Source organism: Ranitomeya imitator, chromosome 2 (assembly GCF_032444005.1).
Source record: "Ranitomeya imitator isolate aRanImi1 chromosome 2, aRanImi1.pri, whole genome shotgun sequence".
In the NCBI taxonomy this organism is placed as follows: Eukaryota; Metazoa; Chordata; class Amphibia; order Anura; family Dendrobatidae; genus Ranitomeya; species Ranitomeya imitator.
The window spans coordinates 265,857,233-265,882,935 of record NC_091283.1 but is presented as its reverse complement, the minus strand read 5'-3'; the positions used below and the strand labels follow the sequence as shown (position 1 = coordinate 265,882,935).

Here is a 25,703-nt window from a genome sequence, read left to right as displayed (position 1 = left end):
CAGCTGTGACCTAGGAGTCAGAAATGCTTCCAGGGGCAATCCCCATGATGTTCCTGGGTCACTTGAGCAGAGTTTTCATTGTCAGACGTTTTTAAACCTTAAAAGGACCCCCTTGGGGGTCGAGGTAAAAATATTCGGGTTTCCCATAGGCTTACATGGGGCTCGTTGCTCTGGTCGAGTACCCGAGTATTCCAATTTGCTCGACCCGAGCAACGAGCACCCGAGCATTTTAGTGCTCGCGCATCACTAGTTAAAACTATTCCAACATTCCCCTATGTGATGTCTCTGATGTTTATTAACAGTTGATTTCCAAGTAAAATATTTTCCACATTAAGAAAATGAAAAAGGCTTTTCCTCTGTGTGACTGCTCTGATGTCTAACAAGAAGCACTTTCCATTTAAAACATTTCCCACATTCTGAACAAGAAAAAGGCTTCTCCCCCGTGTGAGTTATTTTGTGTGTAACAAGATTACTTTTACGGTTAAAACATTTCCCACATTCTGAACAGGAAAAAGGCTTCTCCTCTGTGTGACTGCTCTGATGTCTAACAAGAAGCGCTTTCCATTTAAAACATTTCCCACATTCTGAACAAGAAAAAGGCTTCTCCCCCGTGTGAGTTATTTTGTGTGTAATAAGATTACTTTTACGGTTAAAACATTTCCCACATTCTGAACAGGAAAAAGGCTTCTCCCCTGTGTGAGTTCTCTGGTGACTAACAAGCAGCGATTTATGTGCATAACATTTTCCACATTCTGAACAAGAAAAAGGCTTCTCCCCAGTGTGAGTTATTTTGTGTGTAACAAGATTAGTTTTACGGTTAAAACATTTTCCACATTCTGAACAGGAAAAAGGCTTCTCCCCTGTGTGAGTTCTCTGGTGAGTAACAAGATGTGATTTATGTGCATAACATTTTCCACATTCTGAACAAGAAAAAGGCTTTTCCCCCGTGTGAGTTATTTTGTGTGTAACAAGATTAGTTTTATGGTTAAAACATTTTCCACATTCTGAACAGGAAAAAGGCTTCTCCCCTGTGTGAGTTCTCTGGTGAGTAACAAGATGTGATTTCCGGATAAAACATTTCCCACATTCTGAACATGAAAAAGGCTTCTCCCCTGTGTGAGTTCTATGGTGATAAACCAATTCTGATTTCTTGATAAAACATTTCCCACATTCTGAACATGAAAGAGGCCTCTCCCCCGTGTGAGTTATTTTGTGTGTAACAAAATTAGTTTTATGGTTAAAACATTTTCCACATTCTGAACAGGAAAAAGGCTTCTCCCCTGTATGGATTCTGTGATGGTTAACAAGATGTGATTTCTGGATAAAACATTTCCCACATTCTGAACATGAAAAAGGCTTCTCCCCTGTGTGAGTTCTATGGTGATAAACCAATTCTGATTTCTTGTTAAAACATTTCCCACATTCTGAACATGAAAAAGGCTTCTCCCCTGTGTGATTTCTATGGTGATAAACCAAATCTGATTTCCGGATAAAACATTTGCCACATTCTGAACATGAAAATGACTTATTTGCTTTAGGAGCAGTTTGTTTTTTAATGCCTCTTTTTTTACTCTGACTTTCCATAGTAGTCAGTAAAGAATCAGAAGATGGGACCTGTTTCATAGGTTCAGATGACATATCTTTGCTGTGAATGGATGATGGTATATCTGGAGTAAAAGCAATCACTTCAGTTGTATCTTGAAGGATTTCAAGATCATCAGATTTAAAAATTGAAGATGTCAGCTGTCCTTCTGATCTCCTGGTACAGTCATCTGCTAAGATAAAAAACAATTATTTTTTTTATAAAAATATCCTTGAGTTTTATATTTTTGAACATTTCTACTTAAACGGTCCATAAAATGGCAAGCTATGTAAAAAAAACTTTATTTACCAAGACAATGACAGTTCACAGTCTAATAGAAAACCTTGTTGGATGAACCAGTAGTATGTAGTGATCAACCGTTTGTTCATTCTGCCTCCCAAATATCGAATAAAAGGAAACCAATCAATGTTATGTAGTCGAAAATAATACCAATTCTCTTCTCACAAAAAACAAGTCCCCACTTAGGTCCATCATCTGTCAATGGAAAAACAGAGGTTCCCACACTATTAGTGGCTCAAAGGCTGTTGAAAAGTAACAGTTTCTATAAACTAATCCAGCAAAATGCGCTCTCTCTTCTGAGTCTTGCAGTGTGCTCAAACAACATTTAGGATCCCTGTAATTAGCAATATTATAGTGAGAAGAATCCACTTAATTTGCGGTGTGTGTTTACTGGAGCACAATCTGGGCATTATGTGCTGGGTAATAAAATGACAAATGTGTAAGTTTCACTCTCCAACATCCACTTCGTGCTAATTTCCGGAAAGTGGCTGTGGAATCAAAATATTCATTCCTCCTACAAACGTTGTCTAAATTGTTGGTACCCCTAGTTTAATGACAGAAAAACCCACTGATAATATAAATAATTTGAATCTGACAAAAGTAATAATAAATAAGAAATCTATGAAAATTAACAAATGAAAGTCAGACATTGCTTTTCAACCATACTTACACAGAATTAAAAACAACAACAAAAAAAACTTATGAAATATGCCTGGACAGGAATTATGATACCCTTAACTTAACTGATTTGTGACCGCCAATAGTAGATAAACGTCAGCGCTAGCAGGGCTTTGTGCAGCCCTCATCAGGACCCCCACGTACCTTATAACAAGGGGATTCCGGCGCACAACACTTACTGTGACCCCTGCGACCTCATTGAGACCTGATTGGTTCAGGTCCTGATGATGTCAGAGTCACACCAGCCAATGAAACAAATCACTAGGAAAGTTTGTTGTAGCAACGAACTTTCTCAGGCGATCTGTCTCATAAAAACGCTGTTTCTCCTCAGATCTCCTGTCAGTGAGAGATTAGAGGAGAAACAGTGTTACAAGAGCTGCTGGCAACAGCTGTGTCAGTCAGCGATCTTGTTATAAAGTAAAAAAAACAGATAAGGCAGGTTAGGGTTAGTGCTATAGTTAGGGTTAGTGTTGAGGGTAAAGTTAGGGTTACTGTTAGGGTTGCTGTTAGGGTTACTGTAAGGCTAAAGCTAGGGTTACTGTTAGGTTAAAGTTAGAGTTTATTCTAAAGTTAGGGTTAGGCTAAAGAATTATGCTTTTCTCAATTGTCTCCCCAATAATTTGGTCACGTCCATCACATCAGAGTTTTCTATTTCCGTAAAAAAAAGAAACAACGAATAAAATGGCCCGTCAGTATTATAGTGCAGAGGAGGCTTATGCACTTTTATGTTCTGACAGCGAGGATAGTGCAGTGCCGGATGGGGATGTGGATTCCAAGGGCTTTAGTAGCAGCGACAGTGATAGCTCAGAAATGAGCAGTGATTCTGCTCCATCCTCGCACACAAGGGCCAGTAGAACAAGAAGGACAAATAGTGCTTCTGGAGAAATGTCTCCAGCTCAGGGAACAATGCCCAGCTCTAGCGCTGTACCCAGTGCTCGTGAATTGGCGCACACCAATGTCCAAGGGGCTTTGCCTCTTGATGTAGCATTTCCCAGATGGGAGGCTTCGGATTCGGCTACTCCATTCATCCCTTATTTTTATGCCATTCCTGGTATAAATGTGGAGGTGGAAAATTTTGGACCAGTTACTTTTTTAATTTGCTTCTGACTGATAGCTTGCTAGAGCATATTGTCCTACAAACAAATTTATATGTGTCCCAATTCATCAGCCAGAATCTATGATCGTATCATGCTAGGTCAAATTTATGGACCAACTTATTTCCTAGAAATGAAAACATTTTTAGGACTTACATTCGCTATGGGGCTTGTTAATAAAACAAGCATTCGGTCCTATTGGTCCAATCACCCTGTTCAAGCCACCCCAATGTCTCCTGCCATTCTTCCTAGGACCCATTATGAAATGCTCATGAGATTTTGGTATTTTAGCGACAATAGTCAATGCCTGTCCAGAAATGCCCCGGAACATGACAGACTATTCAAAATCAGACCCATCATCGAAGACTTGACAGAAAAGTTCTTAAAGCTTTACACCCCAACAGAAAACATTTCTATTTATGAGTCCCTTGTAAAATTCAAAGGAAGACTGCACCTCAAGCAATTTATTCCTTCTAAGAGGGCAAGGTTCGGAATAAAGCTCTATAAAAAATGTGCGAGAGTTCAACCGGATACACATCAGCTTTTTGCATTTATGAGGGGAAAGATAGCCAACTAAACCCACAAGGATGCCCTACTTATCTCGGGACATCTGGAAAAAATTTTGGGCAGCTGACAACTACTACATCAGCATACCCCTATTTTAAAAGTCTGGTTGAATATAACATGGGGGCTTGTGGGACCATTCGCAAAAACAGTCAGGGGTTTCCACAATCATTGGTCAATGAAAAGTTCCGAAACGGACAGTCAGGGGCTTTACGCAATGGAGAGATGCTTGCCCCCAAGCACAAGGATAACAAAAGATATTTTTATCCTGAGCTCGATCCACACAGATGCCACAAGGGCCACTGCAGACCAACAGGGATCCACTACTCCAAAACCTGTGTCAGTCATTGACTACAACAAATATATGGGGGGTGTGGACCTTGCAGATCAGGTTCTGCAGCCATACCAGGTATCAAGAAAATCATATACCTGGTATAAAAAGTTAGTCATTTATTTGTTTCAGGTGGCCACATATAATTCTTTTGTGTTATAGAAAAAAGCCAGAAATGCACATAATTTCCTTGATTATCAGGAAACGGTCATTGAAGTTCTTAAGTAAATAAAAAAAGTAATTTTTCAGCTCATCTGTCCACTCTGTGCATGGCTGCCATCCCAGGAAAATCCAACAAGTAGTAAAAAATCCAGCACCAAGAGGTTGCAGTCCAATAAGCTTTATTGCAAAAATCTTCATAAAAAGCATGGACAACCGAGAATAGAAAAATGGCATAAATAGCAGGGGTCCCAGACACTGGTTTACGTGTTACAGGGCCAAATATGCCCTTTAGTCATAACCTAGTGTTATACGATCGAGTCAGGGTTTATATAACCGCCTCCAAGACTTCTCCCAAATATCCCCCATCCTCTGGAATTCTGTGCCCCAACACGTCCGACTATCAACCACATTCGGATCCTTCAGACGGAACCTGAAAACCCATCTCTTCAGGAAAGCCTACAGCCTGCACTGCCCACTGCTTCCTCACCACTATTGGAGCTACTGGCTCACCAACACCGGAGCTGCTGCAACCCTCAACCTATTGTCTCCATCCCCACCATGCTGTAGAATGTAAGCCCGCAAGGGCAGGGTCCTCTCCCCTCTGTATCAGTCTAATTGTTAGTTTACTGTAAGTGATATCTGAAAAATTGTAAACACTAAAATGGGGTAATAAAAAGACCGATCTGTATAAAAATATAATTAAAATATAGAAGTTAAACCCCAGTGAGAACAAAGGAAGCGAGTGGGAACCACTCATATAAGTAGAAGAAGACCAACCACCTCGGGCAAAAAGACCCAACCCCAGAGACAGATAACAAAGCAGGGTATAAGTATTAAAATCATAAATCTTTATTAGTAGTAGTGATACATATAAATAAAAGTGCACATGTTGGATAATATACCAGGGATAAAATCTCCAAAGGAATTATATATAATAGCCAATATAGGCATACGGTGTACCCAATAAGGAAAATACCTATAAATGTATATATCTCAGGCCTCCAAGGAAAGGGAGAAAAAATAAAAATAATGTGAAACCATATAATGAAAAATAGTGTATAAAAAGTGAGACGTAATAGGATAAAAAATGACCCGTAATAGGGTTAAAAAAGGGCAACCAGAGTAATGTATAACGTGCAATATGTGCAAATGTGCAGCGTAAGCCGGTGTAAGAAACTCACACATATACCAAGTGCTATTACACACAGTAAAACTCGGGTAGGGGTAAAAAGAGATATACACAGGAAAGGGGTAATAATGGAGGACATATATCTTATGGTGTCACCGTATCCAACAAAGCGCACCCCGATGCGCGTTTCGGATACACGATCCTTCGTCAGGGGATCGTGTATCCGAAACGCGCGTCGGGGTGCGCTTTGTTGGATACGGTGACACCATAAGGTATATGTCCTCCATTATTACCCCTTTCCTGTGTATATCTCTTTTTACCCCTACCCGAGTTTTACTGTGTGTAATAGCACTTGGTATATGTGTGAGTTTCTTACACCGGCTTACGCTGCACGTTTGCACATTTGCACATATTGCACGTTATACATTACTCTGGTTGCCCTTTATTTAACCCTATTACGGGTCATTTTTTATCCTATTACATCTCACTTTTTATACACTATTTTTCATTATATGGTTTCACATTATTTTTATTTTTTCTCCCTTTCCTTGGAGGCCTGAGATATATACATATATAGGTATTTTCCTTATTGGGTACACCGTATGCCTATATTGGCTATCTAATATATAATTGCCTAGAATACTACTTCCTGCAATTTGTGCCAACTTCCGTGGCTTTGTCCGGAGCTAATGTCCGGAGCTAATGTCCGGAGCTAATGTCCGGAGATTAATTGCCTAGAATACTACTTCCTGCAATTTGTGCCAACTTCCGTGGCTTTGTCCGGAGCTAATGTCCGGAGCTAATGTCCGGAGCTAATGTGCGGAGATAATGTCCGGAGCTAATGTCCGGAGCTAAGTGACGTCAACAGTGTCCAGTGTCTGATTGGTTGCCGCCTGCTGCGAGCGACCAATCAGAAACGTGCCGTACTGTGACACACTCCGCCCGCCATTTTGGTGTGATTTTTGAATTTTTACCTCACAGCAAGTTTCTACTGCGTGGAGGCGGGCCCAGTAACGTTGCTCTTCAAGCTCCTGCCGAATTTCGTCAAAAAAATGATAATACCATTTACCAAAACTATATATATTTAGTTGTGAAGTGGTTCAGTGACATTTTCACACCAATTTTGAACTTTTGTTTGGTGTTTTCTCCATATACTGCCTATTATTTTTGTTCTTTCTTACTATTATTTATTAATTGTATTATTCTTACATTTGAATAAATAAAGTATATATGGATTCTAGACTCCCGATTCTTTAGAATCGGGCTGCCATCTAGTTATATATAATTCCTTTGGAGATTTTATCCCTGGTATATTATCCAACATGTGCACTTTTATTTATATGTATCACTACTACTAATAAAGATTTATGATTTTAAGACTTTACCCTGCTTTGTTATCTGTCTCTGGGGTTGGGTCTTTTTGCCTGAGGTGGTTGGTCTTCTTCTTGTAAGTGATATCTGTAATTTGTATGTAACCCATTCTCATGTACAGCACCATGGAATCAATGGTGCTATATAAATAAATAAATAATATAAGACGCCCCATCACATGGTTCAGTTATTTCACACCCACAACATTAAAACTCTTTTACCAGTACAAAAATACAAACTTAAACCCAACAATATGATGCGGTGAACAATATTAATAACACAATATTCTATCTGTGCGCTTATTTACACCGGTGTGACGGGCGGTCTCCATCATCAGGATCCAATGGGTTTCTCAGCTAAGAAGTTTTTGTCACCAAGCTCCGCCCATTCTGGGCTTACTGACCCTTTTCCATTCCGAAAAACTGGAACCAGCTCAAATCTCCACCGTGCACCTGATAAAATGTTTGGGTACATTAGGTGAATCTCTGGTCACTGATCCCTGAAGGGCTCACCGAGGCTGCCGGAGTTCTCGTTGTGCAGCCGATATAGGAGAGATCACAGATACTGCAGGTAACCATGTATGTGACACGTGTACTACTGCAAGTCATAAAGTCACCAATAACTATTGTTTCAGGCCTCACTTAACACATTGCTTGGTATTTCCTGCTTATTTACATGCTGCACATTTGCCCCCACAGTTGAAGAAACCTTTAGTAGACAGCCAGGTCGTTCTACCAGGACCATCCATTACCAGACTACGGGTCAGCAGATTACGAAGGGTGGGAGCTCTCCTTGTGGAGAATAAATCCCCTCCTGAAGAATATTCTCCAGAGCAGGATCACTTCTGAGCATTGGCGAGTATTTATGGAGAATCATCTTTGGGTGTATTCTCTGCTAGAGGTGGTGACAAATGTGGGTTTTTGATCCTCCTGTTTTTTTGTTCTTTTTTCATGGAATTTTACCAGGTCAGTTCTGGGTATTTTTTTCCACGTTTTTTTTTTTTTTTTTTTGCTTTTTCCGAAGCCCAATTCTGATGACCTCTTTCTCCATTGCCACATTGGGGGACACAGGACCGGGGGTGTATGCTGGTGCCACTAGGAGGCTGACACTAAGTAAATACAAAAAGGGTTAGCTCCTCCTCTGCAGTATACACCGCCCACTGGCTCCGGATAATACCAGCTCTTGCTTAGTGTCCGTAGGAGGCACACTGCGTCAGATTTTTTTCCAGACGTTTTAATTTTTATTTTTGCGCAAGAGGACGAAGGGGGCGACGGACCCTTTTAAGGGGGCCGATCTCCCCCAAAACACCAACAGGCGAGCACGGCGAGTCTACTCCACGTACCCTTTCCTGTGACGTGGGATGTTCGGCCGTGAACTAGCCCTGTGAAATGCTAGGGGAGCGAACCCTTAGGATACACAGAGGCACTTTCCCTGAGCACAGTCCGGCCGCCCTCCCTCTGCACCACCACTGTGGAACAGCGGTGCTGAATGGAGCTCCTCAGTCCCTCTCCACCCCCTCATTAAGAGGGCGGTGGATTGAGGTTGACTGTACCTTCCCTCGTACCTCACCTGAAGAAGACCACAAGCGGTGAGTCTGACAGGGTAGGGGGGGGCTCCCGAGCGCACCGCGGGCTCGGCCGCATTTTGCGGCCGGGCACCGCTAATTTAGTCCCCGGCTTCGGCCTCAGCTAGGCCGCGTTCCGCCCACAGCGCGTGTCACGCGCGAGGTCCCTGCTCACCATGGATGGAGCCAAATACAGGACCATTCTTGAAGAAAACCTGTTGGGAGTCTGCTATCGGTAGGACATCCTACACTGAGAGTCTGCACATATGGTTAAGCACTAGGCATGGTTTAGGGGGTATATCTTTACTGTGGAACTTTATCTGGGCAGGTTGCAATATGGGTGGGTGCCATTATTGACAGGGTTTATCCCTACTATAGGGTCACGTGTTCTAATTAACCCTTTTGTCTTGTGCCTCCATCCGGCATATGTGCATACACTTTTTTGCACTTTTTACCAGCCGTATACTATTTAGTATTTACCCTATACGGTGTTATTGTTACGCCTGGACTTTGTTATGTGCGTATTCCAGTGTGAATGTCCTTTATTTTCATACACCTTATCCTCAATACGTGTTTTACCTTTTTGTATATATATTTTTTGTGCAATAAAGTTTATTGATTTTATATTTAAAATCGATTATGTCACATTTATCTGATATGGGGCAGTATGCTCTCTGGAATTTATAGGTTTGTAGTATAGGGGAGTTTTGCCCCCCTTGTTCCCCGCTGGAGTGCAATGGGCATGTCCTATAGAAGGGATTTTTTTACCCATGGTTACGTCTTCAGTGTTGGTTTCTGTTATAATGGAGTCTGCAAAAGACCTGAGACTGGGACGGAGGTTTGTCTTCCAACAAGACAATGATCCCAAACAAAGTAAAATCTACAATGGAATGGTTCCCAAATAAACGTATCCAGGTGTTAGAATGGCCAAGTCAGAGTCCAGACCTCAATCCAATCAAGAATCTGTGGAAAGAGCAGAAAACTGCTGTTCACAAACGATCTCCATCAAACCTCACTGAGCTCGAGCTGTTTGCCAAGGAAGAATGGGCAAGAATTTCAGTCTCTCGATGTACAAAACTGATAGAGACATACCCCAAATGACTTGCAGCTGTAATCGCAGCAAAAGGTGGCACAACAAAGTATTAAGTTAAAGGGGCCAAATAATATTGCACGCCCCACTTTTCAGTTTTTGTATCTCCACAAAAATTTTAAACAACCAATAAATTTCGTTCAACTTTACAATTGTGTCCCACGTGTTGCTGACTCTTCACCAACAATTTACATTTGATATCATTATGTTTGAAGCATGGTATGTGGGAAAAGGTTGAAAAGTTCCAGGGAGCCGAATACTTTCACAAAGCGCTGTATATGACACATGTACTACTGCAAGTCATAAAGTCACCAATAACCATTGTTTCAGGCCTCACTTAATAAATTGCTTGGTATTTCCTGCTTATTTACATGCTGCACATTTGCCCCCACAGCTGAAGAAACCTTTAGTAAACAACCAGGTCGTTCTAACAGGACCATCCATTACCAGACTAGGGGTCAGCATATTAGGAAGGGTGGGAGCACTTCATACACGTAGGTAAGCTGGTTAGCCTGAGTTATTTCGTTGGTGACACCATTGCAAGGTATGGTGTGGGCAGGTGGTTAAAGTGAGTGTATCACTACTGCTGTTTTTTTCCCCTGTGGGAGTAGTGTCGTTATTCTGCTTGGAGTACCTTCTCCTTGGACCAGCCCATTACTACGATTTTTTTCTCTCCTTAACCGCGGTTTCGCCCCCATTTGATTCTAATTTGTAAGATCCATTTGTTTTCTATTATCCTTTGTGAATAAATCCAAAGTTATCACCACATAAAGTGACACACGTCAGATTGTAAAAATGGGACCTGATTAAGAACACAAAACTGGCTGCGGGAAGAGGTTAAATCAGAGGATTCTGGACACTACTGTAATCAAAAACTGACTATAGACAATAACATCTACTGAAATGCTCAAACTGAACAGTCTCCATCAGAAATAAATGAGCAGCTAGTGGTGAAACCTCTCTGGGGTAATTAGAGCACGGGGCTCGGTGACTTCACAATCTAAACTATCGGAAGATCCAATATTTTCTATCAGATGAGATTCAAGAAGAAATATCACACATTTAAAGAGAACTGTGTATAATAGTGCAGAGCGGAGATGTCTTAAAAGGGAACCTGTCAGCAGGATTGTGCTCAGTGACTACAGACACTGTCAGGTCGGTGCCGTTATACTGATTACACTGATACCTGGTGATGAAATCCGTCTTGTGGTTGTTGTTTAATCTGTATTTGTAGCTTTCAGCTAATGAGATTCTCCTGCTCTGGGGCGGGGCTTTGTGGTGCTGTGGGCGGGGCTTTATGTGGTGCTCTGATTACATATGCATCTGTATTGGCTTATGACAGGTCGCTTGTCCCTCACTACATGGGCCGACAGCCCCTCTGCCTTTTGATCCTAGACCCTGTGGCATGACGCATGGTCTCGATTGCTGCTATGGAGACCCGATGTAGTCATGACGACATCCGGGTCTCCAGACCTGAGAGGCTTCCTGTTATGCGCAGTGATGATCAGGAAGTCTCTCAGGTCAGTGTATAGAAGGAGAATGTTATGGTCTAGAGGGAAAATGGTGATCATGGTAATACGGCCGGACTACACCACCGATAAAGCAGCCACAGCCGGTGACTGAGAAGAATCTGTGACTTCTCTGCATTTAGTGGTCACTACTCACCTGGGTAGTCATATGTAGGAATCTCCTCTTTACACCACTCATCCCCCCTCACATATGTCTCTGTAGTATTAATATGGGTCAGATCTTCACCCTGAAACAAATATTATAAAAGTCACCGACGGATGGAGAAGTGACATCTATGATCAGCTCTAATCCTGACATCTCCACCGTTCTCATTACACAAGTATAAAACATATAATACTGGTGGATAAAACAAGACTGAGCACAAGACCTTCACCGGCGTCTACACATCATAGGGGAGATCTCCTGACACCTTCTCTCCATCTACCTGATGGTCCTGAGGAGCATTGGGATCTTCTTGCTTGCAGTCCTGTGGAAGAAGAGGACGGGGACATCTCTCTGGTGTTGTCCTCTTACTGGATAGATCTGGAGGAAACACATACAGGGAGTGAATTCATTCTTTACATACAGATAATTATGGGCCGTTTGTATTTAGTCCTGTCTATTACCTGGAGATGTGAGGGGCTGGGGAACCTCCATTATGACGTTCTTGTACAGATCTCTGTGTCCTTCTAAATACTCCCACTCCTCCATGGAGAAATAGACAGCGACATCCTGACACCTTATAGGAACCTGACACATACAATGATACCGTCATCCCCTGATCCCTTCATAGTGTTACTGTATAATGTCCCAGCATTCCCAGCAGTGTCACCTCTCCAGTCAGCAGCTCAATCATCTTGTAGATGAGTTCTAGGATCTTCTGGTCATTGATGTCCTCATGGATCAGGAGGTGAGGTGGAGGCCCAGTGATTAGGCTCAGGGGTCTTCCCCATCCCTCAGACACAGGGTCCTGACAGCGATCACTAGAGGTCTTCTTCACCACTGTGTAATCCTGGTAATGGAGAGACACATTAATAAATCTCACTACAGACATTTCCAGAGTCCTCACCTCTCCAGTTCTGTCCATCTGTTATTGCCATAGATAAGAATGATGTAATGTGACATCATCAGAATCTCTCACCTCTCCAGTAAGCCGGAAGAGGATCTCTAGGGTGAGGTGTAATATCCTCTCCGCCATCTTGTCTCTGTCCATATCCATCTTTGATGGGTAAATCAGGAAAATGTTCTTTTGTAGAAGATCTTCACTGAGAGGATCCGATATTGTAGAGACCTGAATGAGAAGATGAGCCGATGTAACATCATAAGAATCCTGTGTAATAATACAATTACTGGAGATAATAAGGGAAACATATGAGGAGATTTATTATTTTACAGTATTTAGTTTCCTTCTTTACATCTACTAATAAATCCTATATATTTAGGCCACAGACAACAAGCAGTTTCTTCCTCGGAGTCGGCAGCTGAATATGTTTCTCATAGACTCATCTTCCATAACGCTAATTCTCGTCTCATTTACCGACCCTGGAATCGGCATTAGCAATACTGCAGGAGATATTCATTACACGCGACATGAGAAATAACTACTTCATGATGAGGACGACATCTTCATCTTCTACTACGGCTCTAGAAACATATTTGGCCAGAGTCGGTCACTGACTCCATCACCACCGGCCTCTATATGAAGGTTTCCCGTCTTCCCCGCACTGTAATCTTCTATCACGTTAGATCTCAGCTCTGATTCACACACAGAAGTTTGTTTATTGCCTAGAAAGGGGGTAATACCCATGGAGTTTCCCATGCCATTAAAATGGGGGACCCCCCAAAAAAGTGACGTAGGGTCCCCCTATATTTAATAACCAGCCAATTCTGGCACTTAGCATCTCTCTTCCCAATTGCCCTATAGTGGATATCGCTGAAATTGTGATGATGGGAAGGAGAGGGTGACCAATACCACACTCCACCGAGCCCTGTCAATTCATAGGCATCATAGCAACCGAGTGAGCTACCGTTTTGGATGATACACTCCTGCCTATCCAACTATCGGGTGGCAAATATCTCATAGATCCTGGATTCAATTGTATTTGCACCAAGAATGAGGCTAAGTGAATATTTGTTAATTAACGGTTGGTGGTAGTCAGTGAGGTGGATGGTACTATATTGTGCATGTAGGGGACAGTACTGTGGGAACATTAAAAAGTGGGGGGATGGCAGTACTGTGGGGACATCATACTGTGTGTGAGGGGGATGCCAGTCCTGTGGAAACATTATCCTGTGTCTGCGGAAGGCCACTATTGTGGGAACAAAATACTGTGTGTGGTGGGATACTGGTACTGGGGGAACTTTATACTGTGTGTGGGAGTATAGTGGTACTATGAGATGTGTGTGAGGGGTATGGCGGTACTATGAGATTATACTGTGTGTGGGGGTATGGCGGTACTATGAGAACATTATACTGTGTGTGGGGGTATGGCGGTACTATGAGAAGATTATATTGTGTGTGGTGGGATGGAAGCACTGTAGGAATATTATACTGTGTGTGGGGGGATGGAAGCACTGTGAGAACATTATACTCTCTGTGGGGGTATGGAGGTATTATGAGAAGTGTGATGGTGGGATATGCTATGTGGGTATCATTTTGTGTATATTTATTGTTATTATTATTTATTGTTATAGCGCCATTTATTCCATGGCGCTTTACATGTACATAATAAAAACAAGTACAATAATCTTAACCCCTTCATGACCCAGCCTATTTTGACCTTAAAGACCTTGCTGTTTTTTGCAATTCTGACCAGTGTCCCTTTATGAGGTAATAACTCAGGAACGTTTCAATGGATCCTAGCGGTTCTGAGATTGTTTTTTCGTGACATATTGGGCTTCATGTTAGTGGTAAATTTAGGTCAATAAATTCTGTGTTTATTTGTGATAAAAACGGAAATTTGGCGTAAATTTCGAAAATTTCGCAATTTTCACATTTTGAATTTTTATTCTGTTAAACCAGAGAGTTATGTGACACAAAATAGTTAATAAATAACATTTCCCACATGTATACTTTACATCAGCACAATTTTGGAAACAAAATTTTTTTTTGCTAGGAAGTTATAAGGGTTAAAATTTGACCAGCGATTTCTCATTTTTACAACGAAATTTACAAAACCATTTTTTTTTAGGGACCACCTCACATTTGAAGTCAGATTGAGGGGTCTATATGGCTGAAAATACCCAAAAGTGACACCATTCTAAAAACCGCACCCCTCAAGGTGCACAAAACCACATTCAAGAAGTTTATTAACCCTTCAGGTGCTTCACAGCAGCAGAAGCAACATGGAAGGAAAAAATGAACATTTAACTTTTTAGTCACAAAAATGATCTTTCAGCAACAATTTTTTTTATTTTCCCAATGGTAAAAGGAGAAACTGAACCACGAAAATTGTTGTCCAATTTGTCCTGAGTACGCTGATACCTCATATGTGGGGGTAAACCACTGTTTGGGCGCACGGCAGGGCTTGGAAGGGAAGGAACGCCATTTGACTTTTTGAATGAAAAATTGGCTGCACTCTTTAGCGCAGGGGTCCCCAACTCCAGTCCTCAAGGCCCACCAACATGTCATGTTTTCAGGATTTCCTTAGTCTTGCCCAGGTAATAATTGCATCACCTGTGCAATGCAAAGGAAATCCTGAAAACATGACCTGTTGGTGGGCCTTGAGGACTGGAGTTGGGGACCTCTGCGGACACCATGTCACATTTGGAGAGCCCCCGTGTGCCTAAAAATTGGAGCTCCCCCACAAGTGACCCCATTTTGGAAACTAGACGCCCCAAGGAACTTATCTAGATACATAGTGAGCACTTTAAACCCCCAGGTGCTTCACAAATTGATCCGTAAAAATGAAAAAGTACTTTTTTTTTCCACAAAAAAATTATTTTAGCCTCAATTTTTTCATTTTCACATGGGCAACAGGATAAAAAGGATCCTAAAATTTGTTGGGCAATTTCTCCTGAGTACACTGATACCTCACATGTGGGGGTAAACCACTGTTTGGGCACATGGTAAGACTCGAAAGGGAAGGAGCGCCATTTGACTTTTTGAATGAAAAATTATCTCCATCGTTAGCGGACACCATGTCGCGTTTGGAGAGACCCTGTGTGCCTAACCATTGGAGCTCCCCCACAAGTGACCCCATTTTGGAAACTGGACCCCCCGAGGAACTTATCTAGATGCCTAGTGAGCACTTTAAACCCTCAGGTCCCTCACAAATTGATCCGTAAAAATGAAAAAGTACTTTTTTTTTTTTTCACAAAAAATTTCTTTTCGCCTCAATTTTTTCATTTTCATATGGGCAATAGGATAAAATGGATCCTAAAATTTGTTGGGCAATTTCTCCCGAGTACGCCGATACCTCATATGTGGGGGTAAACCACTGTTTGGGCACACGGCAGGGCTCGGAAGGGAAGGCGCGCCTTTTGACTTTTTGAATGGAAAATTAGCTCCAATTGTTAGCGGACACCATGTCGCGTTTGGAGAGCCCCTGTGTGCCTATGCATTGGAGCTCCCCCACAAGTGACCCCATTTTGGAAACTAGACCCCCCAAGGAACTTATCTAGATGCATGCTGAGCACTTTAAACCCCCAGGTGCTTCACAGAAGTTTATAACGCAGAGCCATGAAAATAAAAAATAATTTTTCTTTCCTCAAAAATGATTTTTTAGCCTGGAATTTCCTATTTTGCTAACGGTAATAGGAGAAATTGGACCATAAATGTTGTTGTCCAGTTTGTCTTGAGTACGCAGATACCCCATATGTGGGGGTAAACCACTGTTTGGGCGCACGGCAGGGCTCGGAAGGGAAGGCACGCCATTTGGCTTTTTAAATGGAAAATTAGCTCCAATCATTAGCGGACACCATGTCGCGTTTGGAGAGCCCCTGTGTGCCTAAACATTGGAGATCCCCCACAAATGACCCCATTTTGGAAACTAGACCCCCAAAGGAACTAATCTAGATGTGTGGTGAGCACTTTGAACCCTCAAGTGCTTCACAGAAGTTTATAACGCAGAGCCATGAAAATAAAAAAAAAATTTCTTTTCTCAAAAATGATTTTTTAACCCGCAGTTTTTTATTTTCCCAAGGGTAACAGGAGAAATTTGACCCCAATATTTGTTGTCCAGTTTCTCCTGAGTACGGTGATACTCCATATGTGGGGGTAAACTACTGTTTGGGCACATGCCGGGGCTCGGAAGTGAAGTAGTGAAGTTTTGAAATGCAGACTTTGATGGAATGCTCTACGGGCGTCACGTTGCGTTTGCAGAGCCCCTGATGTGGCTAAACAGTAGAAACCCCCCACAAGTGACCCCATTTTGGAAACTAGACCCCGAAAGGAACTTATCTAGATGTGACGTGAGCACTTTCAACCCTCAAGTGCATCACATAAGTTTATAACACAGAGCAGTGAAAATAATAAATACGTTTTCTTTCCTCAAAAATAATTTTTTAGCCCAGAATTTTTTAATTTTCCCAAGGGTAACAGGAGAAATTGGACCCCAAAAGTTGTTGTCCAGTTTCTCCTGAGTACAGTGATACCCCATGTGTGGGGGTAAACCACTGTTTGGGCACCCGTCGAGGCTCAGAAGGGAAGTAGTGACTTTTGAAATGCAGACTTTGATGGAATGGTCTGCGGGCGTCACGTTGCGTTTGCAGAGCCCCTGGTGTGCCTAAACAGTAGAAACCCCCCACAAGTGACCCCATTTTGGAAACTAGACCCCCCAAGGAACTTATCTAGATATGTGGTGAGCACTTTGAACCCCCAAGTGCTTCACAGACGCTTACAACGCAAAGCCGTGAAAATAAAAAATCATTTTTCTTTCCTCAAAAATGATGTTTTAGCAAGCAATTTTTTATTTTCTCAAGGGTAACAGGAGAAATTGGACCCCAGTAATTGTTGCGCAGTTTGTCCTGAGTATGCTGGTACCCCATATGTGGGGGTAAACCACTGTTTGGGCACACGTCGTGGCTCGGAAGGGAGGGAGCACCATTTGACTTTTTGAATAAAAGATTGGCTGGAATCAATGGTGGCGCCATGTTGCGTTTGGAGACCCCCTGATGTGCCTAAACAGTGGAAACCCCTCAATTCTAATGCCAACACACCCCTAACCCTTATCCCAACTGTAGCCGTAACCCTAACCACAACCCTAACCCCAACACACCCCTAACCCTAACCACAACCCTAATTCCAACCCAACCCTAAGGCTATGTGCCCATGTTGCGGATTGGTGTGAGATTTTTCCGCACCATTTTTGAAAAATCCGCGGGTAAAAGGCACTACGTTTTACCTGCGGATTTACCGCGGATTTCCAGTGTTTTTTGTGCGGATTTCACCTGCGGATTCCTATTGAGGATCAGGTGTAAAACGCTGCGGAATCCGCACAAAGAATTGACCTGCTGCGGAAAATACAACGCAGCGTTTCCGCGCGGTATTTTCCGCACCATGGGCACAGCGGATTTGGTTTTCCATATGTTTACATGGTACTGTAAACCTGATGGAACACTGCTGCGGATCCGCAGCCAAATCCGCACCGTGTGCACATATCCTAATTCTAAAGGTATGTGCACACGCTGCGGAAAACGCAGCGGATCCGCAGCAGTTTCCCATGAGATTACATTTCAATGTAAACCTATGGGAAACAAAAATCACTGTACACATGCTGCGGAAAAACTGCACGGAAACGCAGCGGTTTACATTCCGCAGCATATCACTTCCTGCGAATTCCACAGCGGTTTTACAACTGCTCCAATAGAAAATCGCAGTTGTAAAACCGCAGTGAAATGCGCAGAAAAACCGCGATAAATCCACAGCGGTTTAGCACTGCGGATTTATCAAATCCGCTGCGGAAAAATCCGCAGAGGACCAGAATACGTGTGCACATACCGTACCCTAACCCTGCCCCTACCCCTACCCCTAGTTCTAACTCCAACCTTAGTGGAAAAAAAAAAAATCGGTATCGGTGTGCGGGGGGGTGGATTGGAGCACGGGGGTGGGATTGGAGCATGGGGGGAGCGGACAGGAGGACGGGGGAGCGGAGCACAGGACGGAGGGGAGCGGACCACAGATCGGAGGGCTGGGGGGGCGATCAGTGGGGTGGGGGCACATTAGTGTTTCCAGCCATGGCCGATGATATTGCAGCATCGGCCATGGCTGGATTGTAATATTTCACCAGTTTTTTAGGTGAAATATTACAAATCGCTCTGATTGGCAGTTTCACTTTCAACAGCCAATCAGAGCGATCGTAGCAAGGGGGGGGGTGGAGCCCCCCCTGGGCTAAACTACCACTCCCCCTGTCCCTGCAGGCCGGGTGAAATTGGAGTTAACCCTTTCACCCGGCCTGCAGGAGCCCAATCAAGGCCATGACGCATATGCTGCGTCACAGGTCGGATTGGCACGGGTTTTCATGACGCATACGCTGCGTCAAAGGTCGGTTACACAATACAAGTCATAACTGGTACAGGAGGAGAGAGGACCCTGCCCGTGAAGGCTCACAATCTACAAGGGATGGGTGAGAATACAGTAGGTGAGGGTAGAGCTGGTCATGCAGCGGTTTGGTCGATCGGTGGTTACTGCAGGTTGTAGGCTTGTCGGAAGAGGTGGGTCTTCAGGTTCTTTTTCAAGGTTTCGATGGTAGGCAAGAGTCTGATGTGTTGTGGTAGAGGGTTCCAGAGTAGGGGTGATAAGCGAGAGAAATCTTGTATACGATTGTGGGAAGAGGAGATAAGAGGGGAGTAGAGAAGGAGATCTTGTGAGGATGGGAGGTTGCGTGTAGGTAAGTACCGGGAGACGAGGTCACAGATGTATGGAGGAGACAGGTTGTGGATGGCTTTGTACGTCATGGTTAGGGTTTTGTAGTGGAGTCTCTGGGCAATGGGGAGCCAGTGAAGGGATTGACAGAGGGGAGAGGCCGGGGAATAGCGGGGGGACAGGTGGATTAGTCGGGCAGCAGAGTTTACCATAGATTGGAGGGGTGCAAGAGTGTTCGAGGGGAGGCCACAGAGCAGGAGGTTGCAGTAGTCAAGGCGAGAGATGATGAGGGCATGGACTAGGGTTTTTGCAAATTCATGGTTGAGGAATGAATGGATTTGTGAAATATGTTTGAGTTGAAGTCGGCAGGAAGTGGAAAGGGCTTGGATATGTGGTTTGAAGGAGAGATCAGCGTCAAGGATTACCCCGAGGCAGCGAGCTTGTGGGACTGGGGAGAGTGGGCAGCCACTTACTGTAATGGATAGGTTCGTTGGGGGGGTCGCGTGAGATGGGGAAAAGATGATGAATTCTGTTTTGTCCATGTTAAGTTTCCGAAATCTAGCGGAGAAGGATGAAATAGTGGACAGACAGAGGGATTCTGGTTAGTAGGGAGGTGATATCTGGTCCAGAGATGTAGATCTGTGTGTCGTCAGCATAGAGATGATACTGAAAGCCATGAGATTCTATGAGCTATCCCAGGCCGAAGGTGTAAATGGAGAAGAGCAGGGGCCCTAGGACTGAACCTTGTGGGACTCCGACAGATAGAGGGTGAGGTGAGGATGTGGTGTGTGAGTGGGAGACGCTGAATGTCCGGTCTGTTAGGTATGATGAGATCCAGGATAGGGCCAAGTCTGTGATGCAAAGGGATGAGAGGGTCTGTAATAATAGGGAATGGTCCACTGTGTCAAAGGCAGCCGACAGGTCGAGGAGGAGGAGGACAGAGTAGTGTCGCTTGCTCTTGGCGGTTAAAAGGTCATTGGTGACCTTAGTTAGGGCAGTTTCAGTGGAATGGTGTGACCGGAAGCCAGATTGTAAGCGGTCAAAGAGGGAGCAAGAAGAGAGATGGGAGGACAGTTCAAGGTAATCGTGTTGTTCCAGTAGTTTGGAGGCATAAGGGAGAAGTGATATAGGGCGATAGCTAGATACAGAGGATGGGTCAAGAGAGGGCTTTTTGAGGATAGGTGTTATTGAGTCATGTTTAAAGCTTGAGGGCAAAACACCAGTTGTTAGTGATAGGTTGAAGAGATGGGTTAGGGTTGGGATGAAGACTGTGGTGAGGTTTGGGATGAGGTGGGATGGGAGCAGGTCAAGTGCACAGGTGGTGAGATGTGATCTTGAGAGTAGAGTGGAGAGTTGATCTTCTTTAATGGTGGAGAAGTTGGTTTTGGAGGTGGAGGGTTGGGAAGTCGGAAGGAAGGGCTCTGGGGGTTGTTAACCAAAACTGTCTCTGATGCTATCAATCTTCTGCTTGAAAAATGAGGCAGAGAGAAAGAAGAGTATATGGACTATGCTATCCTCTTCTGGATTGTTGGACTTTTATCCTGTTACTGAACTGCATTCGTTTTCTGGACTATTTAATCCTTTGTGTGGTGGATCGTATATGGACCTTTCGTATTTTTGCCTAAATTAAGGTCTTGGAGTTGCTCACTATACAATCGTATATGATTGTGTGGTACCGGAGAAGGACCCCGTGACAGAAGATTATACTGTGTGTAGGGGAATGGCGGTACTATGAGACGATTATAATGTGTGTGGTGGGATGGAGGTACTGTGAAAACATAATACTGTGTGTGGGGGTATGGCGGTACTATGAGAACATTACACTGTGTGGTGGGTATGGCGGTACTGTGAGAACATTATACTGTGGGTGGGGGTATGGCGGTACTATGAGAACATTACACTGTGTGGTGGGTATGGCGGTACTATGAGAAGATTATATTGTGTGGTGGGTATGGCGGTACTATGAGCTGATTATACTGTGTGTGGTGGGATGGAGGTACTGTGAGAACATTATATTGTGTGTGGGGGGTATGGCGGTACTATGAGAAGATTATACTGTGCGTGGTGGGATGGAGGTACTGTAAGAACATTATACTGTGTGTGGGGGTATGGCGGTACTGAGAACATTATACTGTGTGAGGGGTATGACGGTACTATGAGATGATACTGTGTGTGGTAGGATGGAGGTACTGTGAGTACAATATACTGTGTGGGGCGGTGTGGTGGTACTATGAGAAGATTATACTGTGTGTGGTGGGATGGAGGTACTGTAGGAACATTATACTGTGTGCGGGGATGTAGCGGTACTATGAGAAGATTATAATGTGTGTGGTGGGATGGAGGTACTGTAAGAACATTATACTGTGTGTGGGGGTATGGCGGTACTATGAGAACATTACACTGTGTGGTGGGTATGGCGGTACTATGAGAAGATTATACTGTGTGTGGTGGGATGGAGGTACTGTGAGAACATTATATTGTGTATGGGGGGGTATGGCGGTACTGAGAACATTATACTGTGTGGGGGGTATGGCGGTACTATGAGATGATACTGTGTGCGGTGGGATGGAGGTACTGTGAGTACAATATACTGTGTGTGGGGGTATGGCGGTACTATGAGCAGATTATACTGTGTGTGGTGGGATGGAGGTACTGTAGGAACATTATACTGTGTGTGCGGGTATGGCAGTACTATAGGAACATTATACTGTGTGGTGGGTATGGCGGTACTATTGTTAAGGGGAGAATGTATGGCATATGAAGATATACTGAAATCAAATTTATGCGGACGCTTTGCTCAATATTAGATTCATGTAGCTTTAAGGTTTTCTGATTCACTGTTATAAGACTTAATTCTGTTTATTACTCTGTTCCAGGATGTACCAAGATACACCTAATGTCCAGATGGACTTTAGAAAGGCTGTGTAATTCCCCTGTTCTTATCGAGAGTAAATGTACCTGCACGTAGGTGAATTGATCCCCCATAAACCAAAGATAAGTAAAATACGTGCAAAGACAAATGTCAGGCCGACCTAAAAGGCCATTAGGGCGATAACGGTACAGAAATAGACTAAAAGCAATAATCATTAGAATAATGGTCCTATAGTAATAAAGATAAAAACATAGAACATGTAAGATCAAAGTGACTTGTGATAATTATTAAGTTGAAAAGACCTATGATGTAATATGATGAGACCGCCTGATTTCTCTTATAAAAAGAGCGGTCCGACCAATAAAGATCAGGGATCTTTCGAGAGACAATTGCTTGCATTTGTGTCCCGATTTCTCCGGCCCTAAAACCTCACATCCAATTTGACAGCAGACAACTAAGATGAGAACACACGCATCCCGTGTGCCCTAACACTATGAGAAGATTATACTGTGTGTGGTGGGATGGAAGTACTGTAGGAACATTATATTGTGTGTGTGGGGTATGGCGGTACTATGAGAACATTATACTGTGTGTGGTGGGATGATGGTACTATGAGAACATTATACTGTGTGTGGGGGTATGGCGGTACTATGAGAACATTATACTGTGTGTGGGGGTATGGCGGTACTGTAGGAACATTATATTGTGTGTGGGGGGTATGGCGGTACTATGAGAACATTATACTGTGTGTGGTGGGATGATGGTACTGTAGGAACATTATATTGTGTGTGGGGGGTATGGCGGTACTATGAGAACATTATACTGTGTGTGGTGGGATGATGGTACTATGAGAACATTATACTGTGTGTGGGGGTATGGCGGTACTGTAGGAACATTATATTGTGTGTGGGGGGTATGGCGGTACTATGAGAACATTGTACTGAGTGTGGGGGTATGGCGGTACTATGAGAACATTATACTGAGTGTGGGGGTATGGCGGTATTGTGAGAACATTATACTGTGTGTGGTGAGATAGAGGTACTGTAGGAACATTATACTGTGTGTTTGGGGGTATGGCGGTACTATGAGAACATTATACTGTGTGTGGGGGTATGGCGGTATTGTGAGAACATTATACTGTGTGTGGTGAGATAGAGGTAATGTAGGAACATTATACTGTGTGTGGGGGTATGGCGGTACTGTGAGAACATTATACTGTGTGTGGGGGTATGGCGGTATTGTGAGAACATTATACTGTGTGTGGGGGTATGGCGGTATTGTGAGAACATTATACTGTGTTTGGGGGTATGGCGGTACTATGAGAACATTATACTGTGTGTGGTGGGATAGAGTTACTGTAGGAACATTATACTGTGTGTTTGGGGGTATGGCGGTACTATGAGATTATCCCCTTTACCCCCAAGTGTGGTTTGCACGTTAATGACCGGGCCAAATTTTACAATTCTGACCACTGTCCCTTTATGAGATAACTCCGAAACGCTTCAACGGATCCCAATGATTCAGAGACTGTTTTCTCGTGACATATTGTACTTCATGTTACTGGTAAAATTTCTTCCATATAACTTGCGTTTATTTGTGTAAAAAACGGAAATTTGGCGAAAATGTTGAAAATTTCGGAATTTTTTCAAATTTTGAATTTTTTTTCTGTTATGTGACACAAAATAGTTAATAAATAACATTTCCCACATGTCTACTTTACGTTAGCACAATTTTGAAACAAAGTTTTTTTTTGCTAGGAAGTTATAAGGGTTAAAATTTAACCAACGATTTCTTATTTTTACAACAAAATTTCCAAAACCATTTTTTTTTCTTAGGGACCACCTCACATTTGAAGTCACTTTGAGGGGTTTATATGGCAGAAAATACCCAAAAGTGACACCATTCTGAAAACTACACCCCTCAAGATGATCAAAACCACATTCAAGAAGTTTATTAACCCTTCAGGTATTTCACAGGAGCAGAAGGGACATGGAAGGAAAAAATGAACATTTTACTTTTTAGTCACAGAAATGATCTTTCAGCAATAATTTTTTTATTTTTCCAAGGGTAAAGAGAGAAAATGGACATCAAATGTTGTTGCCCAATTTGTCCCGAGTACGCTGATACCCCACATGTGGGGGGAACCACATTTTGGGCGCACGGCAGGAAAGGAAAAGGAAAGGAGCGCGGTTTGACATTTTCAAGCTAAAATTGGCTGGAATTGAGATTGGACGCCATGTGGCGTTTGGCGAACCCCTGATGTGCCTAACGTCCCCACACAGTATAACCCCCACGCACAGTATAATGTTCCTACAGTACCTCCATCCCACCACAAACAGCATAACCCCTTTCTGACATCTGACGTACTATCACGTCGAGGTGGCATGGGCCCGTATGACCACTATGTAAGTCTTTTTTGGTGTGGTGGGATGGAGATACTGTAGGAACATTATACTGTGTGTGGGGGTATGGCAGTACTATGAGAAGATGATACTGTGTGTGGGGGTATGGCGGTACTATGAGAACATTATACTGTGTGTGGGGGTATGGCAGTACTATGAGAACATTATACTGTGTGTGGGGGTATGGCGGTACTATGAGAACATTATACTGTGTGTGGGGGTATGGCGGTACTATGAGAACATTATACTGTGTGTGGGGGTATGGCAGTACTATGAGAACATTATACTGTGTGTGGGGGTATGGCGGTACTATGAGAACATTATACTGTGTGTGGGGGTATGGCGGTACTATGAGAACATTATACTGTGTGTGGGGGTATGGCAGTACTATGAGAACATTATACTGTGTGTGGGGGTATGGCGGCACTATGAGAACATTATACTGTGTGTGGGGGTATGGCGGTACTATGAGAACATTATACTGTGTGTGGGGGTATGGCGGTACTATGAGAACATTATACTGTGTGTGGGGGTATGGCGGTACTATGAGAACATTATACTGTGTGTGGGGGTATGGCGGTACTATGAGAACATTATACTGTGTGTGGGGGTATGGCAGTACTATGAGAACATTATACTGTGTGTGGGGGTATGGCGGTACTATGAGAACATTATACTGTGTGTGGGGGTATGGCGGTACTATGAGAACATTATACTGTGTGTGGGGGTATGGCGGGACTATGAGAACATTATACTGTGTGTGGGGGTATGGCGGCACTATGAGAACATTATACTGTGTGTGGGGGTATGGCGGTACTATGAGAACATTATACTGTGTGGTGGGATGGCGGTATAGAACAGATTTGGCGCCAAGCAAAGGAAAGGGGTGAGGGGAAGAATCTGAGGTACCAGCTCATGGTAAAGTGCCCGAGGCAGCTGGGTGTGGGGCAGAACCCTGCTTACAGGGCATAATGGGGGCATTACACTGTGTGGGGCCAAGAAAGGGGCCCTGTACTAGGAGAACAATCCGCTCCCTCACTTCCTGTCCTCCATAGTTGGCTCGTATGTATCTATTACAGGAAACAGAACAACAACGTTATGATTCTTATAAAGAGTCTCCGTGCAGAAGGGGTTAATGTCCCCGTGCTCAGTAATGGGGAATCTCCACATACCTCCACCTGCAGAGCCGCACTCCACATATATGGTAAATGCTAGAGTGTATGGGCTCCTTCCAGGTGTGACGTCATTTCC

General features: G+C 43.4%; 1 protein-coding gene across 1 annotated transcript; it reads right to left on the bottom strand.

The window, feature by feature from the left end:
• Window positions 1-259: 259 nt before the first annotated feature.
• LOC138663037 (oocyte zinc finger protein XlCOF6-like) lies at window positions 260-25,703 on the bottom strand. Its single transcript, XM_069749094.1, has 7 exons — window positions 25,625-25,703; window positions 12,516-12,665; window positions 12,207-12,386; window positions 12,001-12,124; window positions 11,820-11,917; window positions 11,531-11,621; window positions 260-1,775 (listed from the first exon to the last, which is right to left on the bottom strand). Exons 1-7 carry the CDS (start codon window positions 25,649-25,651, stop codon window positions 331-333), a joined length of 2,115 nt encoding a protein of 704 aa, XP_069605195.1. The 5' UTR covers window positions 25,652-25,703; the 3' UTR covers window positions 260-330.

Excerpts from the sequence above, each read along its gene's own strand:
- LOC138663037 (XM_069749094.1), bottom strand. The coding sequence starts at position 25,651 with ATGTGGAGTGCGGCTCTGCAGGTGGAG. Across the intron at positions 11,918-12,000 it reads CCAGCCCCTCACATCTCCAG|ATCTATCCAGTAAGAGGACA; the intron begins GTAATAGACAGG and ends TGTTTCCTCCAG. Across the intron at positions 11,622-11,819 it reads ATGCTCCTCAGGACCATCAG|GGTGAAGATCTGACCCATAT; the intron begins GTAGATGGAGAG and ends TATTTGTTTCAG.